Source organism: Pongo pygmaeus, chromosome 1, assembly GCF_028885625.2.
Source record: "Pongo pygmaeus isolate AG05252 chromosome 1, NHGRI_mPonPyg2-v2.0_pri, whole genome shotgun sequence".
Taxonomy (NCBI): domain Eukaryota; kingdom Metazoa; phylum Chordata; class Mammalia; order Primates; family Hominidae; genus Pongo; species Pongo pygmaeus.
In genome coordinates this window covers 89,547,812-89,568,432 of record NC_072373.2, presented here as the reverse complement: position 1 = coordinate 89,568,432, position 20,621 = coordinate 89,547,812, and the positions used below count along the sequence as shown (strand labels likewise).

At 40.8% G+C, this 20,621-nt stretch overlaps 1 protein-coding gene across 3 annotated transcripts in view; it reads right to left on the bottom strand.

Moving 5' to 3' along the window:
- Positions 1-1,522: 1,522 nt before the first annotated feature.
- The window catches only part of SLAMF1 (signaling lymphocytic activation molecule family member 1), a 36,824-nt gene continuing 17,725 nt past the window's right edge, over positions 1,523-20,621 (bottom strand). The window contains exons 4-8 of one of the 3 annotated variants that reach the window (XM_054497191.2): positions 15,449-15,538; positions 14,856-14,938; positions 11,157-11,230; positions 3,907-3,999; positions 1,523-2,222 (exon numbers count right to left, since the gene is read on the bottom strand). In XM_054497191.2, the coding sequence (XP_054353166.1) occupies positions 2,189-2,222; positions 3,907-3,999; positions 11,157-11,230; positions 14,856-14,938; positions 15,449-15,538 (374 nt within the window). In that variant the 3' untranslated portion in view covers positions 1,523-2,188. The remainder of the gene's footprint in view (positions 2,223-3,906; positions 4,000-11,156; positions 11,231-14,855; positions 14,939-15,448; positions 15,539-20,621) is intronic. The other 2 variants (XM_054497172.2, XM_054497182.2) reach the window with 2 other exon arrangements.

Sequence of the window (20,621 nt, the reverse complement as noted above, 5' to 3'; positions counted from 1 at the left end):
GGTCTTGAGCCCAGGGGTTCAGGATACTTGGAAGTGATAGCCCCTTCTTCACCCTTTGTTTCTGCCCTTCCATCAGGTAGAATTCAGCTACTGGAAAAACTCAAGTGCTGGGAACTGAGCTTCTAGAACAATCTGAATTATAGTAAAGGAATGGGTGCTCATAAGCCCAGGGTTTACAAATCTTCATTAGTAGCTCCACAGTTTTGAGAGTAGACAGTGAATGAGGGTAAGGTTATACAAGGGTGTCGTAGTGGATAATTGTGAGGCTTTTTTTGTCTGCCTACCACCTGAATCCCACTTCTATTATTTGTAGAATTCCTTAACTCATAAAAAGTGAAAGTGGAAAATGCCAGATATTCAATTCCCAGCCTCCCTTGGAGATAGGACATGGACATGTGACCTAGGATTGGCCACTCAATCCCAGACTTTGAATTATAAACTACAGATGAAAGGATGAAGAAGGGACCCTGGAGAATTCATTTTCATGGCAGACAGTGCAGCAGTAACAGTAATATCAAGTTTCCAAGTCCAGCAGAGACAGTGAGGCAGTGGTAGAGTCTGTGCCTAGTGCTGGGGACAGTGGCTGTGCATGAACAGGATCGTCATCCCTGGGCTGGTTTTGTAATTTTGGCTGTGCTCCCAGCCACAGCCTAGTCTCCTCTTTTCCTGCTCACTTTCAAAGCATGGTTTTGCAGAACTTTCTAGCAGTTATTGGAACCAATCAGTATCTTTTCAATAGGTTCCTTTTCTACACAAAAAAAGCCAAAGCCAGCTTCTGTTGATTGCAACTAAGAGCTCTATTAAAGAAGCTGGTACCAGGAAACGAGATGCACTAAGCAACAGGCTTACAATGTGAATTGACCTCATAGAGGAGGTAAGATACAAGGCAATAAGGACCTGAGTTTTGAGCTGGGAAGTTGGTGCCCCTTATTATGCAATGGTATGATAGTGGCTGTTTCTTACAATACTTGCCAAGTTTATATAAGAACCAATAAGAAAAAGAAGGGCTTAAATTGAAGACAGCCTGTCTGAAAGCAGAGAATAGGAAAAAACATAGGACTTTACTTAAAAAGTCTCTTTCTGCTTGCAACTCGCAAAATAAGTTATTGAGCATTCAATGATTTGAAGCTGTTAGACCAAAATAACTTAATTTTCTACTAGAAGATAAATTTAGTGTGAGGAGAGGTATGCAGGGAGTAGAAAGTGCCTAGGAAAGACCTTGACCTGCAATACCCCTTGAAGCCCTGGATACAAGATAGGTTCAGAATCTGGTCACAGAGAGTCTTAGCTGAGGTTCCAGGTTTGTTGTTCAAGGGAATCTACAGAGAACTGGGATTTAAACATCATTTTGAGAAGTGAAAAATCACCATGGGACAAGTTCCTCTGAGTATTCCAAGCTCCTTTGTAACAGCACCATCAAACATTTGCTACTTTTTTCTTTAAAACTGTATGCCATTTGCACAGAACTGTACTTTTAAGGCTCTTACTTGGTTTCCAGTCCACTGTTCAAAACTCAGAGATCTCAAAATCATTCTTTCTGTTTATTGACTTTTTAGCTTCTGGGTTTTGCAAATAAAATAATATTCTTAGCTTCCTTTATACAATAATATCAGAGTGTTTTATGTATAATAAGAAATTCACCCTTCAGCCTCTATTCACTCTTTATCCTGAGAGAGAAACTGAGGCACAGAGGCTTGATCAGGTCTGCAGGTTATCATGATCAGCTCCCAGAACAAAGTAAAGATGGCCAAAATGTAAACTTTTCCAGACTTTGTGACTGGTGGTCCAGTGTGTGAGATAGGTACTCAGATGTCCTGGCTTTCAGTCTGATTTTTATTATCCAGTTCCAGCCAAGAGCAAGATGCCCAAAGTCTGAACTCACATTACTGTCCATTTCATCTGCTACAACACAAAGATGGAACGCTGTTATCAAGTAACGCTCTGTTCTGCGCCTGCAGCCACTGCACAGCAAGCTAAATTCTTGGGAAGCCTCACTTCCTTGTTCATTTCACAGATGTATATGGAAGAAACATCAACTGGGAGTTGATCTGAGAAGGGTACAGACGTGTAGCATGTCTGTCAGAGGAAATTTGGGGCCTGGGGCCAAAGTTCAGTGTTCATTTTGCTTTTTCCATTTTCCTTCAGAAAGTCCCTTTGTTGGGTCTCTGGTGTCAGCTCTCTGGAAGTGTCACACTAGCATAGACTGTGATGGAATTTGTTTCCTGGGGACAAAGCAGAAGTCTGTGAGTAGAGGGACTGGATACTCACTTCACAGAATGCAAATGAAAACAGCGCTGCTGAGGAAAAGGAAAGGGTCTTAGAGATCGTGGCTTGTGCAGGGTCTGTCACAGACAGGGCCTTGCTGGGACAGCACTTGGGTTCCCACACTGCTTCTCCACCTGCAACAAGGGCTGCAGCTCCCTTCCAAGCATAAGCATGCCATTATGGGGAGCGTGATCTGAGGACCAGCACTCAGTGCCCTGTCTCCGTCTTTGCCCTCTCGCCTTCCATCCCCTTGTAAGGAAAACCATTTGTTTTGCTGTTACATATGGGTCACAATCTGGGAAGCCAAGAGAGTTGTAAATTATTGAGTTTTTAAAAAGTCTAGTGGGACTCAAAGGGAGAAGAGAAAAGTGGTATTGTCAGGAGAGAGGAAGGGGAGAAGAGGGTTATGTGCAAAGATCTCTCATGTCAAAGAAACAAAGAAAAGAGAATTTAAGGGGTTTGGCCATAAAATGTTAACTATAGCATACTGTTTTTGTCCTTAAGTAAACTTCATTAAAAATCTATATATTTTTTGAAGCTTTGAAGTCAGGTTTATATTTTTACTTCCCTCTTAGATATGACAGTAAACTGAGAATGGACCTCAAGTTGAAGATTGATTTCATCTTGAAATAGGGCACCTGCCCAGGCATTTCTGGGTGAGTGTGTGTGCGGTAGGAGCTTTGAAAAATAAGGTGGATGCAGGCATTTGTGTGACATTTGTGCCTCTATAATCCTGGGTTCTCTTCTGAAAGAGCCCAAATGGAGCAAAGATTTCAGCCCAGAATTTATTTCTATTCATTCAGTAAAGGAAAGATTCCTGTCAAAAGTAAACTTAGTCCCTGCTGATGTTGCAATAGGGTAGAATACGCACGTCTCATTTTGAGCTGCACTCCGTATTCTCTTCTAGGCTTAACACCTATGCAGAGCTCCACCCCTAAATATTCTGATTAAATGGGGCTGCACAGAGTCTAGGCATGAGCATTTTTACAATGGTTCCCTGGTGATTCTGTTTTGTAGCTGGAGTTGAGAACTCCTGGACTCCAGCTGCTGTTCTTAGACTTGAGTGTGTATCAGAATTGCCTGGGGTGTGGGTTTTTTTAAATATGTAGGTCCATGGCTACTCTCCATAGACATTTTCATTTAACAGAATCCTAGGTGGAAGGCCCTAGGAATCTTTATTTTTAACAAGTACGCTGGCTGATTCTGATGTGGTCCTTGGACAACTCTCAGGGAAACACTGGCCAGCAGGGAGTGAGCAGCGGCCCCGTATGAGCAGGTATTGTGGACTTCATGGAAACTGGAAAACCAAAGCCACAGAGACTCCTTTTTGCCTGCATGCTGTGGCCTCCCTTCCCCAGTCCAGGACTCATCAATCTGTTTCATTTAATTTGTTTTTGTTTTAATTTTTTTTTTTTACTTTTATTTTAAGTTCAGGTGTACATGTGCCGGTTTGTCACATAGGTAAACTTGTGTCATGAGGATTTGTTATACACATTATTTTGTCACCAAGGTATGAAGCCTAGTGCCCAATAGCTATTTTCCCTGATCCTCTCCCTCCTCCCACCTTAAAAAAAAACTTCCTCATTTTCCCCTCCTTCATGTATTCCCTCTCTACGGAGAGTAGGCAGAGAGATGCCTCACCTGGACAGACTCTGGGACAGGCTCTGTGGCAGCAACATATATGGTGGTGCAAGGGTCCTGAGCTGGGAAGGGGTCAAGTTTCTTCTGAAGAGGCTACAAGAGAAGCAAAGAAAGCAGATTAGCTGAACAGAGAGAGCTAGTTCTCACCCAACTCTCCAATAGAGAAGCACAGACTCAAGAAGCCTTGAGGCAGAAAGTTCCTTCGAGTCATTTGGTCCAACCTCCTTCTCAGGTGGGAATTCTCCCCCAAATTCTCTGGAACTCAATTCCCCAGGCTTTACTTGGACTCCCCAAGTGGAGTCTTGGGGTGCACAACCTCCCAAGGCAGCCTCATCCATTGTCAATGCTTCCCAGATGTTTTAAATGTCTTCCTCACAAGAAACTGAAATTGGTGTGGCTCTTACAGGGGCAGCTGGAGGGGACAGAATAGCAACAGAATTTAGTCCGTCTCACTCATATCACCGGCTACATGCAGAGTTCTTGCATCCCACACTGCCATTCCTACTCTTCCTCCTCCTCACATATGTCTTATTTGCCTCACAACCACTCTATGTGTTAAATACTGTTGTTACTCACACTTCACCAATGACAAAGCTACAGCTCAGAAAGATCAAATGTTTTCCTAATGTGTACATGCAAGAAGCGTCAAAGCCAGGAGTCCCCCGCCTTAAGCTCTTTTAACTTAAGGTGCATGTCCTTTCTGTCACTATTCTTTTTTGGTCACTCAACTTATAATGACCTATCCCTTACTTAAATTCCTCAGGTATTTAAAGTCTAATTTACACTTTATGGCACTCTATGCTATATTTAAAACATTCTGATATATTTATGTGTTGTTTCTCCAGTCTATACATTCCTTGAGAAATAAGCTATATATTTTTGTATTCCCCACAGAACAGTATTGGACACATAAAAATAAACCCTTCAGTTGATATTTGTTGATGTTACTTTGAACGAATTAAAATCCACAATACCTGGACAAAGACCTCAAAATAAATTGAGACCACATCCTTGTAAGATGCAGATGCCATCACTTACAATAGGGAAGTCATTAATTCAACACATTTCGGGGACACTGGTTATGGGATAATGCTGCTGTCCACTCTCCCTGGGTATAGAGCCAAACTTGAAGCCATACCACATGTGTTTTAATGCGAGAAAACTTGGAATTTTGTCATGTGATGGAAGGGTTAAGGAATTAGGAAAGTTTATTGGAGGAAAAAGGGATGGGACATAATTTTTGTCTTCATATATTTGATGAATTGCCATATAGAAAAGGAATTCAATTTGCCTGTAAAGTATCTCAGGTTTAAACCAAGATTAGGATTTGGGGAAAATATTTTGATTCAATATAATGAAGATCTTTCTAATAGTAAAAGATGCTCAAATGTGGGATGAATTGCCTTGGCAGGCAATGAGCTCCTATAGTTATAAGTGCTTGGGCATGGTCTAGACCAGTGCTGCTGACTTTTATTATGCATATGAATTACTTGGGGATCTTGTTAAAGGGTTGATTCTATTTCAGAAGATCTGGAGCAGAGCCTGATTGTGCATTTCTAATAAAGTCCCAGGTGATGCTGATGCTGCTTGTTCACAAACTATATTTCAGTAAAAAGGAGCTAGGCAACACTTTGGAAGTAATGTTGTAGCAGATAATTCAAGCAGTAATTGGGTGGTTCAGATAGATGACTTTCAAGATTCCATACAATTCTTAAATACATTTTGAAGAAATTTTGAGTTTAAGAAAGAATTTCTTGCAGTGATGAGACAGATTAAGAGGCTATCAAAACAGTTTATTAAGAGACCTTTGGCCGGGCGTGGTGGCTCACGCCTGTAATCCCAGTACTTTGAGAGGCTGAGGTGGGTGGATCACGAGGTCAGGAGATTGAGACCGTCCTGGCCAACATAGTGAAACCCCATATCTACTAAAAATACAAAAATTAGCCAGGAATGATGGTGCATGCCTGTAATCCCAGCTACTCGGGAGGCGGAGGCAGGAGAATCCGTTGAACCAGGGAGGTGGAGGTTGCAGTGAGCTGAGATCGCGCCACAGCACTCTAGCCTGGTGACAGAGTGAGACTCCGCCTCCAAAAAAATAAAAAAGAGACCTTTATCAACAGATGCAGCCTCTGCTGGTCTTCCTGTTTGGGAGAACTTTAGCATGACCTGACCTAGAGGCAGAAGGAGGCAAATAACTTACATTTTTAACATTAATTCAGAAGTTTTAGAAAGCAGAAAAATATGTAAAAGAAGTCACCCATAGTCCTATTAAGACTATGTGTGTGCTTAAATGTTCGCTTCAGGATTTTTGTCCAGGCATAGGGAATTATTTTAAACATAAATATAATAAGTCAGTATATTTTTGTATCTTGTCATCTTCTGTTAGGACCACTGATTTGTATATCTTTAGGGAGCATCATTTACAAGCAACTCCAGGGGCATTATTTTCACATAATTTTTGTGAATGGTGGCCGCTGGAATTAATTCTGCAAGATAGTAGCTCTGATAAGTCCTAGAAGAGTTCCTAGCATACAGCAAACATTTGTTAAGTGATTTCCATGTTATTATATTCTTTATAAGATTATTTTATAGCCATTACAAATAAGAATAAAGGCATTGTTAGTTTTTAAATAATTGTCTACATTGTTACAGTCTTTATAATGACATAATAAAGACATCGCAAATATGAACAAAGAAAATTGTGAAAATGTGGGTAAGTCTAAGTATATATTTTTATATATAAAACAATAATAATTATGTCTTGTGTGTTTAAAATATATATGAAATTCAAATAATGACAAAACGGTCACTTAAATCAAGAGGTGAAATTATTGTGGACTTAAAGTATTATGCAGGAGGGAAGTAAACCTTAGACTTTGGTAAGTCAAAGTTGTATTTCGTAACTTCTAGGGTAGCCACTAAAAAGACAGAAAAAGTTGTTCACTAATATGTAGAGGAGAAAATTGAATAATAAAAATATAACTTACAAAAATTTCCACCAAAGAAACCCCAGTCTCAGATAGCTTTACTAGCAATTTCTACCAAATATTTAAGGGGAGAAATAAGACATCCTACCCAAATATCGCAGAGAATAACAAAAAGGAAATGCACCCTGTGGTGGGTTGAACTGTGATCCCAAAAGATATGTCCACGCAGAATCTCAAAATGGGACTTTATTTGAATAAAGGTCTTCACAGATGTCAAGATAAGGATTTCAAAATAAGGTCATCCTGGATTAGAATAAGTCCTAAGTCTGATGATGAGTGTCCTTACAAGAGATGGAAAAGAAGAAGACACAGAGAGGGAGGTCATGTGAAGATGAAGGCAAAAATTGTAGATTCACAACTACAAGCCAGCAAATGCCACAGAGAGCCTGGAGCCACCAGATGCTGGAAGAGGCAAAGAGGATTTTCTCCTAAAGCCTCCAGAGGGAGTGTGGCCCTGAGGATGTGGCTCCTTAATTTTGGACTTCTGACCTCCAGAACTGTTAGAGAATAAATTTCTGTTGTTTTAAGCCACCAAGATTCCAGTAATTTGTTAAGGCAGCCCTAGGAAACTAACACATACCCCAACTCCTTATGTGAATTAGCATAAATCTTTATATCAAAACCCCACTGGTTGGGCATGACTACCCAGGTCCCTTCCAGTTCTTAAAGTCTGAATTTTTAACAGCAGAGCGACCAACTTTACCGTGATGTGGTTAATAGGTAGAGTAGCTCTGTGTCATTTTGGGATCAATCTGAGGCTTGTGATTAAAGAAGAGTCCAGGAAGAACTCTGTTACTTGTTTTTTTAAGGACATTTGAAATATTTCTACCTCAACTTGTATCCCAGTTAGATATATTCACAAGAATGCTATATACCAGCCACTGCAGTGCCTTCTTAAAAAAAAAAAAAAAAGGCATTACACAAGAGAATTACAGGCCAATTTCACTCAGAAACATAAGTAGAAAACAAAACTCTTAACAAAATATTAGCAAATAAAATCCAGTAATGCTTAAAAAGGACTAAACTAAATTGGTCTACAACAAAATTAAGACCTTCTCTTTATCAGTAGGTATCTCTGAGAAATTCCAAAGGCAAGCTACAGATGGGTGAAGGTATTTGCTAACATATCTGCCAAAGGGCACATATCCAAAATATATGAAAAGCATATAGTAGTCCATAAAAGAAAGACTAAACCTCAAAGGGAAACGGGCAAGAGATTAAATGGGCACTTTAAGAAAGAATTTTAATATGGCCAATAAACATATGAAAAGTTGTTCAACTTCCTTAATAATTACAGAGATGTGGAATAAAAGCATAATAAGACACATCCAACACTAGGACTAAAATTAGACTGTTAATACCAAGTCTTCATTAGAATGCATAACAATTGAGGCCAGGAGTGGTGGCTCATCCCTGTAATCCCAGCACTTTGGGATGCTGAGGCAGGCAGATCTCCTGAGATCAGGAGTTCGAGACCACCCTGGCCAACACGGTGAAACCCTGTCTCTACTAAAAATACAACAATAAGCCGGGCGTGGTGGCGCGCACCTGTAATCCCAGCTGCTTGGGAGGCCAAGACAGGAGAATGGCTTGAACCCAGGAGGCAGAGGTTGCAGTGAGACAAGGTCATGCCACTGCACCCCAGCCTAGGCAACAGAGTGAAACTCTGTCTCAAAAAAAAAGGCATAGCAATTGAGACTCTCATATGCAGCTGATAGAAAAGTAAATGGATACGCCCACTTTGAAAAACAGCTTGGCCTTATCTAGTCAATTTGGAGATATGCATACTCTATGATTCAGCAATTCTACTTCTAGGTATATCTAGGTATATACCCAACAAAAATATGTGCACATGTCCGCTTAACGGCATGCATATGAATGTTCACAGCTGCAACTTTCATAATAGCCTCAAACTGGAAATAACCCACATGTCCATCAATAGTCAACTGGATAAATAAACTCTAGTATATTCGTACGTTTATATTCTATGAAGCAATGAAAAAGAATGCATTATATCTAAATTCAAAGACGTGTATGAATCTCATAAAGATAATATTGAGCAAAATAAATCAGACATGAGAGAAAAAAGAATAAAGAATTCAATTTTTATAAAGTTCAAAAATAAAAAAGGAAAAAGCTAACCTATATTTCTAGAAGTCAGGATAGTGGTTATCTTTGGGGAGGAGAGAGGAAGTAATGATTGGGAAGTGGCACAGGAGGCCTTCAGGAAGTATGGGCAATGTTCTAGTCTTTGATCTGGGTGGTAGTTTTATGGTATTAGAAGACTCTATACTGAGGCCAGGCACAGTGGCTCACATCTGTAATCCCAGCACTTTGGGAGCTGAAGTGGGCAGATCACTTGAGGTCAGGAGTTTGAGACCAGCCTCACCAACATGGTGAAACCCCATCTCTACTAAAGATATAAAAATTAGCTAGGTGTGGTGGCAGGTTCCTGTAATCTCAGCTACTCGGGAGGCTGAGGCAGGAGAATCACTTGAACCCAGGAGGCGGAGGTTGTAGTGAGCCCAGATCATACCACTGCACTCCAGCCTGGGCGATAAAGCAAGACTCTGTCAAAAACAAAAAACAAAAAACACGCAATACTGAAAAATGTTTTCTTCTCATATAGATCTGTAGACTTGATACAATTCTAATAAATTTTTTTCTTTTTGTGGTACTTGATAAGTTGATTCTAAAATACATATGAAAGTACAAAGGAACAAAAATAGCCAAAAACTCTTGCAGAAAAACAAATTAGGAAGACTTGCTTTACCAAATGTCAAGATATGCACTTAAGGGTAATTCACTGAGCTGACATTAATGTGTTGTGTACTTTTTTGGTCAGAGATGATCCTGACTGAAGAGTGGGTATGCGTGAGTGTGTGTATGTGACTGTGTGTGTGTGTGTAAAATGGAGGAGAGGACTCAAAGTGTGATTAGAAGCAGTTGGAGGTAGGAGAGGAGGTGCAAGTTAGTCCCCTCGAGTGTTTGCAAAGTAAGACATGCCTGCCCAGCACTCTCCTAGGTGCTATAGTGGCTACAAATAGAGTAGAGAACAGACTCCAGTCCTCAAAGACTTTCAGTCTTGCAGGTGTGCTCAGACTCAAACGTTGAACTGGGAGGACAGTCCTGAACTGATGAATGCCACTGAATTTTAAATTTTATTTAATTCAAATTAATTTAAATTTAAAAAACTACATGCGGCTAGTGACTACCATATGTCATGCTTCACAGTAAAAAAGAGGAATGCTAGCAGCATAGGATAGAGTAGTGAGGGAAGACACTGTGGTAAAGACGAACCTGGTTACCTAAATATGCAGATGAGAGCATGGGGGGAAACGGTTACTCTTGGGATTCTCATCTATTTAAATGGAGTTTAGTTGGGGAGGATGGAGCTGGGTTGTGTAATAAGACCTCCAGGCCACTAGGGGAACAGTAGAAATAAGAACTTTGTTCAAAAGTCCATCTCCTGGTTCTCAGAAGTGCATCTGCTGTCTTTTGATGCAATTTTCTAAGGTACTATCAAAACCGTCTTTACCTTCACATCCTTTACTCAATAATTTGCCTTTTCCTACACCCCAAATGGCCAGATTCTGGCCTATACAATACCAAGAATTGCCTTCATGTTGAAAAACTACGGTGTCTCTGCATCTAACCACAATCCTTTTAGCATCTCTATCCCTTCCTTCAATCATATCTGCTTCTCAACTTCACCATGCATCCAGTTTTTCCATCCTTCACTTCTTAGTCGAGTGATCACTCTATCACAGTTTTGCTTTCTTCCATCTCATCTTTCATCTCTTTAACCACACTCTAGCTAGAATTTTGAAGATCCTCCCTTCCTTGTCACTTTTGCACTTAGTAAATCCTAAACTAGGATCAGTCCAACGTGTCACACAATATAGCTTTTCCAAACCTTCTCCTCTCTCCTCAAGCCTGCACTCTTTTCCCTAGAAAAGGAAATAATTGAGTAACATGGAACTGTAGACTCCTACAATGCCAGAGCTGGAAAGAGTCATACAGTATTTCCAGCTTCTTCATTTTTTCCTATGAAGAAACATGACCAGAAAACTATCCAGTGTTGCCCATTATTTCAAACACTGACGTTTAGTGACCTTTAGGAGAACTCTTGTTCTTGACTCCTGTTCCCTACTTTCCTCTGCTCTGGATGGAAAACTGTGAATGTCCAACAGGCAAGGTAGACTGGCCAGGAATCCTCTAGGAAACATGACAGGTTCATCTCAAACAAAATATAGAACTTACACCTGGTTTCTGGACTTGGGCATAGATCGTAAGGCTTTTTTTTCCCATTGTTGTCTGGTAACGGTCCGTTTTACCTGGTGAAAAGAAACCATAATGGTTATCTCCCTCTGGTCCCCAGCAGGAGCTCCTTATTCAGACCTGTCTGGTCTTTACTGTCCTTTGCATACCCACTTTCCCCAAGGGTACAATAGAAACAAAGCCCTGAGTCCCAACCCCCCTGCACATTTGTCATATTGTCTTAGGTTAGTTACTTGATCACTCTAGGCCTATCTGTGAAATGGGATTTGAAATACCTGCCTCACGGGGCTGTTGTGATAATTAAATGAGATACCACTTGTAAAGTGTTTAGAACATTGCCTGGTGCATAACAAATGCCCAATATGCATTAGGTGTTTTTCTCATTGGTGTACCATTCAATTACTTTAATCTCTGTTGCTCAATGTGCATATCTGGTCTCCTAATAAGATTCTAAGTTCTTTGAGGGCAGGGCTAGCTGTTTACACCTCTTTTGTATTTTCCAGCTGGTAGTATATTGCTTCACTCGCAGCTTTCTCACCTCCCTATTTCTGGGGGAATTGATGTGTGGGAGGTAAGGGTGGGGAGACGTGTAAGAGGGATGTTCCACCTGGGACTATTTAGAAAATAAAGCAACAATGTCATTCTGTTGCCCACCATCTGGAAATTTTGCTCAGGGCCTAGGGTCTCTGGAAAGTAATAAGTTGCAGAACATTTTAATTTTTAGCCAATTTTAAAAAGCTTTCTTTTTAAATTATAGGAGTAATTTATTCTCATCATAAAATAAAAATTGTGAAGAAATATATAAAGTAAAAAGCATCAATCCCCTTTCCCCATTAACCAACCCAATTTCATTCCCAAAAGAAACCGTATTTTTCAATACCTGTGAAAAGAAGTGGGGAAAAAAAAGAAGATAACATTTTTCAAAGTTTGATGTATATCCCTATAGATCAGCTCTGTGCAACAGAACTTTCTGAGGTGATGGAAATGTTCCATATCTGCAGTGTCTAATACAGCTTACAGACACGGGGCTATGGAGCACCTGAACTGTGACTAATATCACTGAATTTTAAATTTTATTTAATTCAAATTAATTTAAATTTAAAAAGCCACATGTGGCTAGTGACTACCATATTAGACAATGCAGTTCTGGATATTTGCTATACTTATATAGACTTTTTTTCACCCAAGAGGTGTCATTCTGCACACACTTCTCTGTAACTTGATCTTTTCACTTAAAATGTCTTGAGGACATTTTTCATGTTAGCACAGTAGACCTATCTCATTCTTTCTAAAGTTGCACAGTATCCTTTGTATACATCATACAGCAGTAAGGATGGTGGGAAAGTGGCAAACTGAAGGATGGAGGTTTATTATGGTATTATTGCAAAGTCTAGGCAGAGGCAATGGAGGGTAGACCCAGAAAATCACAGCCTTTAGGGTAGACTTATTTTAACACCAGTTAATTTATTCTCTTAAAAAACTGGGCTGGGCGCAGTGGCTCACGCCTGTAATCCCAGCACTATGGGAGGCCGAGGTGGGCAGATCACGAGGTCAGGAGTTCGAGACCAGCCTGGCCAACATGGGGAAACCCTGTCTCTACTAAAAATACAAAAATTAGCCAGGCGTGGTGGCACACATCTATAATTCCAGCTACTCGGGAGGCTGAGACAGAAGAACTGCTTGAGCCCAGGAAACGGAGGTTGCAGTGAGCCGAGATCACACCATTGCACTCCAGCCTGAGTGACAGAGCAAGAATCTGTCTAAAAAAAAAAAAAAAAAGGCATGTCTCTGAGGAAATAGCATTTTTAGGAGAGGCACATTTTTCTTTGGAAGGGAAAGGCCCAGTGTGTATGTGGTGAGCATGGTGGAATGCGCTGTGTGAGGGTGTGGTCTTGGGGAGGAAATGTGGGGCAGACACTGATGAAGTTCCAGGAATTCAAGGAAAGTCAACATGGGATTTTTTGTGTGTGGGTATGAGCACGGTGTGCCTAGTGGTTTCAACTTCGCTTTTTTGGTCAGAGTTGATCCTGACTGAGGAGTGTGTGTGAGTGTGTGTGTGTGTGTGTGTAAAATGGAGGGGAGGACTCAAGAAGCAGTTGGAGGTAGCAGAGGAGGTTCAAGTTAGTCCCCACAAGTGTTTGCAAAGTAAGACATGCCTGCCCAGCACTCTCCTAGGTGCTGTAGTGGCTACAAATAGAGTAGAGAACAGACTACAGTCCTCAAAGACTTTCAGTCTTGCAGGTCAGCTCAGACTCAAATGTAGAACTGGAAGGACAGTCCTAAATGGTCAGACAGATGGAAGAGGTGAGGTTGATTGTTGCTGCTTAAAAGGACCATTGGACCAAGATGATTTCGTCTCAGGTTATTTTCCCCAGTGCAAGAACAGGTTTTTAGGAGTAAGCTCAACTCGGCTCCAAGTCAGCAAGGTCTTAGGCTCTAATGAAAAAGTCTTGGCCTTAAAATTAGGACATCTACATCATAGCCATCATTAGCTGTGTGGCATTGGACAAATCACGTCATCTCAATGGGTCTTTTCTCTTACCATAACTGTAAAATGAGGGCATAGAGTATCTAATATCTTTTTCAGCTTTTACCTGAAGCATAAAGTCTTATGTTACCATGACTTAAGATATTTTAAATCTGTTCTAGGTATTGTTTCCAGATGCTTCCAGTGCAGCTTCTCCTGGCCATAGCACTTAAACATTGCCGTTTTAATTCACCTACACTAAGAGATTTGTCTATCTGTCTGTGTATCTATCTGTCTATGTATCTATCTATCTATCACCCATCGATGGGAACCACTGTGTTCAGTGTTTTCTGTGTATTGATACCAATCTCCACCACAATACCATGAAGTACATAGTATTACCCCTGTTTTGCAGATGAGAAGTTAAGTCATTTGATCACACAGCTTTTCAGTAGCAAAATCTACATCTGAATGTAAGTTTGTCTAATGCCTATACCCACATTCTTTATCAGTGTATTCTCCTGGACATGAAATTGCCAAAGAGTCCATTGAAAAGCCTTCAGCGTCAGGCTGCATTCCGACGATTATATCATTAGAAGCTGCCAATATAATTTCTTTAGCAAGGTTTTGTGAAAGGTGCAGCAACTAAATATAAATTTTACCACAAGTTTGAGGCAGAGTTTTGTGTGTTGCTAACTTACAAGGGACAAATGGTGAATGGGGATGAGGTGAGGATGGGTATGTGTGTTGGGGAAGGTAGTGGGGAATTGTGGGATGGGGAGCACTATTCCCTTAGAGCACAACCATGTGATAAGCCAAGTGTAGTTGAGGAAAGAGTATGGCGTAGGATCCCAGCAATTTTGCTAGGTAGGTTAATGTGGATAAGTTAAGTTCAGTTTTCTCATCCTGGGTGTCTCACTATTTCCTTATAGTACAAGCTAAATGTGATTGCCCTACCCCCAGCCCCATAGGCTGTCAACCTAATTTCTATCTGAATCACCCATCCCTCCTCCCTGGCTAACTCTTAGATGGAGGAAATGAGACACAAGTTGGTCGCTGTGCTATGATCTAGATTTTTTTTATATAAGCAAAACCAACATCAGAGTGCTGAGGTAAGGGCTTTTCTAAGAAGGTTGCATGTAGATGACATTGATCTACTTGAGAATGAAATCAGTCATCAGCTCAGTGTTATGAGGATCAAGTTCTATCCTTACCATGGGAAGGCAGCCAGGGCATCTCTCCTGGTCTTGGGTCAGGACATTTTGACTCCAGTATTGGTTGGTAGTAGTCAAGGTGGCTGAGGGGAGCACAATGCTCTGAGATATTGAATCATAGGGAAATTTGGAAGAAAGGTTAGGGGATGGTACCTCTAGGCACTTAAACTGCAGGGGAATAATTGTGCCTTATTGGTTTCATTCTAACCCTGGTGACTTTTTGGATGAGATCCAACAATTTTCTGAATTCTGTTCCCAGTGAATACTCTTAAACCTCTTGTACACTTCTTCAGCATCCTGTGTTTACCCTGACGGCAGTGCTAGTCACACTAAACTGAAATTATCTGAATAATGTCTCTCACATTAGAAACCTGTGGCTCTTCTATTTCTTTCCACAGCCTAGTAGAGGGGATGAAGACATGTTGAATTAGACTGAATTAAGCAACATCCCAGGATATGTTTATCTACTATTTTTGCAAAGGTGGCCCCATGCAGAAAGCCAAAGTGGTGAGAGCAAGTCCGAGCCTGTGGAGAGAGGTCCCCTGCTTACCACAGAGAGTGTGATAAGAATCTCTTTATTGCCAGACACCTACCTCTTCTTCTCAACTGTAGTATTAGCACCATGATGAGAATCATGATGACACCCCCTAACAGCCCAGCATACACTGCCCATGGTTTTGTTTCTGGAAAAAAAAAAGAAGTCAAAGAGCAATCTCAAAAGTATTCTGAGCTTAAAAATATCCTACATGAATAATGGAGCCTCATGTTCTATTTCTGCATTCTCTCCCAAGGGAAACGTTTGTTTTCATGGTTTTAGAGGTCAGCTTTAGATCACTGAAAATTTTTGTATCTGTTTTCTTATTCTAATTTATTTCACTATACTTTCACATTCTTAATTTCATAAAGATTTTTCTATCCAAATGCTTTATTTTTAACTCAACTACCACATGTCTAACATTAAATTATCTTCATCTCTCCTAAGTCAATCTCTCTGCCCAGTTTCTCCATCTTAAGATTGCTAATGTGTCCTGTATCCATTTTGGGTAAAGAGAATATAATGGTTCCATGTGCCGTCCCTGTGAATTCACACTATTCTCATGAGACACTGGGAGGAAGAAAGATCTACTTATCTTTTTTAAAAATAAACATAATAGTGCTATTGTTGTCCTTTCATGCAAATAACTGGGTTGAACCCAGCAGACCTGAACTGAAAGGAAAGTATTTAGTCTTTCCTCTAAACCATCTTCATGTTTAAAATTAGCCCGAGAACTAATCATCAAGGCTCAAAACAGAGAGAAAACTTTTATTGCTTTCTCTCCTTTACCCACTTTATCAAATCCTTTTGAACTGGGAGCAACACTTTGACAAACAGTGAATGAGAACTATCGCCCCCAGTAAACAAGACATGTAGCTCAATAAGATAACAATGAGCAATTATTGAGCACTTGCAATGGACCACATATTTTTAGTGCATCATGTGTACTAACATATTTAATCCTCACAATAATCTTACAAGGTAGGTACACTCATTATTCTCATTTTATCGAGACGGAAAACAGCCTGGAGAACCTCAAGAACTAGAGCTTGGCTTAGGAGTAGAAATATGACTGAATACTAAAGACAGACTTCTTGGAGAGTCAGAGAGACTTATGGGCTTGGAAAAAGTTACACCGGGGTAATGAACAGTGGGGACCAAGCTGAAGCCCTAGGGTTCTAAGTAGAATATTCGCACTAAGGTTCTAAATAGAGTAACACCAGATGTTAACATTAATGTGTAAGGGAAACTTATAAGGATGATTGTGGAATAAGCCTGCTTGTTGTTGTACCTGTGAGGAATTTGTGGGGCAGAAATTGAAAGAAAAATAGTTGGGTTCCAAAGGAAAGAATCATGGTGGACACAATCAGATGTTTACAGAGTTGACCAAAGATACAGACAGTCTCAATGAATTCATAAAATGCAGCCCACAAGATCCAAAGGGGCCTCCAGCCTGATAGCTGACAAGAAGCCTTCTGGGTTTGAAAAAATTCTTTTTCTCCTTAGGCCTTTCACACATCAAGTTAGACCAAGGAATCTCACTGAACTGACTTTGCAAACACCTTGGTTATAGGTTCTATCCCCTAAATTAAATGTTTTAATTTTGCCAGATACCAACTTCAACAGTCTTATGTTCTGATTAAAAAAAAAAAAAGTTAGGGGGCAGGCAGAGAGTTCTAAATTTGTATAAAGAATGACATTTTGAATCATTGCTGATGCTGGAGGAAGGAGCAGCTCCACTCTGAGTGACTTATGGTTACTGAGAACCCTCTGTGCAGGACTGTGTGTGTGTGTGTGTATGTGTGTATGTGTGTGTGAGAGAGATTGATTCATTCAAGGTTTATGATATCGACACTAGGAACCACTGGAGAAATCACTGTAATACTAGGATAAGAAGCAAAGCCAGTAGCCTGAAATTTGTGTTTCGTCAGCCTATGGAACTGATCCAGCAAACCATTATAGTAGCACTTACTATTTTGACTAGTTCCTCTTTCTTCTTCTATCATAGATATTTTGGGAGCTTCCAATACAACAGTTGATTTAAGAAGAAAAACCCCCACCATTTATATCATTTTAAAAGATAATATTTCTCTCCAATTTCACTTAAGATAAAAAAATAAAACCAACAGACAAAGTAGTACCTCTGAACTGGAAAATAATATGACAAAACTGCATCAGTAATGCCTGGTGAGTCAGCCTCCTCTCCCTCGCGCCCAGTGCCGGTTGCTCTGCTGCCCTCCAACTCACAGAAACTAACGATGGCTGGGTGCAGCACCAAGGCTTCAGGACATGACAACACCAGCCCTCTCTATCTTTTCTAGGGTCTCTAGAGGATGAAAGCAATCTGCTACCTTTGTCCTATGACAAGCTTCTGCCAGTCCATCTAGATCTGAGAGACAAGTTGGCCATGGTCCTGAAAGATATTTCCCAAACTCTAATTTTTTTCCTAATCTTTGGATACAAATATGAACCATAGACCTTTTTAACCTTAAGGGAACTATAGTATAGTGCTTATTTCACCCAACCCACTAATTTTATTTTGAGGACACTGAGACTCAGACAGGAGTATCCAGAGTCATAGAAAAAGTCAGTGGCAGAGCTGGATAAGATGGGAACTACGGATTTTGTGGTTTGTGCTTTAGCCTCTGGAGATGCGGTCCCCATAAAGAAGGCAGTAGTGATGTCAAAGCCCTTTTGACTCAAACCTTTTGAGTCAAAAGCCCTCTGAGCAGCCAACCCATCCTTCATCATCCGCCATCCAATACATGCTCATTCCTGGCCCCAGGCTCCACCCCATACTCTCCTTCCTGCTGCACCCTAAGCTGTCCACCATGCCTGCCCAGCCTTGATGCCCAGGCCAATCTTCCTTTCTTTGTGTCACCTTTCCTGACCATCCCAGCTCTTGTTCTTCCCTCTCCCTTGGACTCTTGCAGCACCTGTGGTTTATGTCATGTATCTTAGAACCTGAGTTTTGGCAACATCATCTTTACCATGCAGACCATTTTCAGTGATGGTATTTGGAGCCAGATAGATAGGTTCAAATTCTGGCTACCACTTGATAGCTCTGTGACTACAGATAAGCTACTCATACCCTCTGTGGCTTCAACTTCCTCATCTGTAAAATGAGCATAACAATAAGTTCACAGTGTTGTTCTGAGAAACCCATACAGTAATGTATGGAAAGTGCCCAGAGCAATATCTGGAATCCATCATGTGGTCAGTAAGTGTCAATTACTTCTGCTAGCCTCAATTCTCCAAATAGTTGCTAGGTTCTAGGAGGCCAGAGACCATCTCTTACACTACTTTAACAGCTCTCTTAGTACTCAGTACATAATAGAGTCTCAGTAAATTCTTGTTGATTGATTAGAAAGACAAGAAAATGAGTTTGATCTTAAGTCCAAAGGAGTCTCTTCACCAGTGTCCAGAGATGCTTCAGTCCCATCTGTTCTTTACTTATGGCTTAGTTTCCCTATCTGTATAGTAGGCCCAAGTATTTTTACACTTGGTGCTCATACATTTGTTGCTATTCTTTAATTATATTTACATGGAAATCAAATGTCAGAGACCCCATGCTCTTAGAAATTTGGACAAATATGAAAAAAGTGCTACTATTACAGTTTGTTCAGGTCAAGCTGCACATGATTTCTGTAATTTCTGGGAGTAATTTCCTCGTGGTTCTCTAAATCTTTGCTCCCATAACTCTGCTTGCTCTACTCTGTGCTTCCTTGGGTGCAAGGTTTAGTTCCTTCATCAGTGATATGGTTTGGCCACGCCCCCACCCAAATTTCACCTTGAATTGTAATAATCCCCATGCGTCAAGGGTGGAGCCAGGTGGAGATAATTGAATCATGGGGTGGTTTCCCCCATGTTGTTCTCATGGGAGTGAATAAGTCTCACAAGATCTGATGGTTTCATAAATGGGAGCTCCCCTGAACAAACTCTCTTGCCTGCTGCCATGTAAGACATGATTTTGCTCCTCGTTCGCCTTCAACCATGATTGTGAGGCCTCTCCAGCCATGTGGAACTATGAGCCAATTAAACCTCTTTCCTTTATAAATCACCCAGTCTCAGGTATGTCTTTATTGGCAGGGTGAGAACAGACTAATACAATCAGTTTCCACAAACAAACCAAAAAAACTTTTTTTTAAAAACCTACACCAATAATTTTGTGGATTTAAGTTCTCTACTGAAGATTGAAGGGTCCCAGGGAGCAAATTCCACTGTGAACTATGCAGCTTTCACCACCTACCAGGCTCAGACTCTCTCTCTCTTCCCGTTTCTGCACAAGTAACATCTTTCTCCATTCTCATACAAAACCATCCAACCCACACCCAGATTCCTCGGGGGTCTCCACCTGCCTTCTAGCACTTATTAAGGTACTATCATAAACAAATACAATTCCTTTTCAAAGAGGAATTCTAGTAGCAGTTCCTTGATTATAATATGTTTCTTTAAATATTATATTTTTCTACCTAGTAAGATGTAGAAGTCCCACTTTGATTGCAAATTCCATGAAGGTAGGCCCTGTACCTTATTCTTTATTCGTATCCTCCATTCCACCGGAAACAATATAGGGCAGGAGGGCACTCAATATGCACTCGATGAACTAAGTTAAATTAAATGAGAGTCCACAAAAATGGATCTAGAAAAAGACTGTCATGTAGCTTTCTGTTTAAAAATTACCAGAAGGAATGTAGGGTCACCTGCTGAATGGCCCAAGGCAGGAATCAAAGGGAAGGAGCAGTGACCCACTTGGCTTATACTTTACAATAACAAGATGGAGCCAGGAGGCAAGTGTGTGTCTGTGCCATCGGCGCTTCACCTGTGCTCCCATTTTCAAACCACCATTTCCTGTGGCAGAAGCTCCAGCTCTTCTTCTGTTTGCTCAATCATGTAGTGAGGCCTCTCTGGATGGTGATGCTGAGAAATCAAAGTTGTCTTGGGGTCTACAAGCTCCTGACTCCTTCATTCACAAAGAAATGCTACCTGAACATTTCTGAACCAGAGGTTTGGAACTCCCCCTACTCCCGAGGCTCTTAGAGGCGGCCGAGCAGGCTGGTCAAGAACTCACATGCCATTTGTGAAGAGTGCTTTGCTTGAGTCTCCACCCTGGGCCCTCCCCACCTATTGGCTGTGGTTTAAACATGATAACTTGGCAGACAGTCACACATCCAAGGAAAAAGCCAGAGGGCTTTTTTTTTCTTGTCTCTGAAAGTGTTGTCACAGAAACA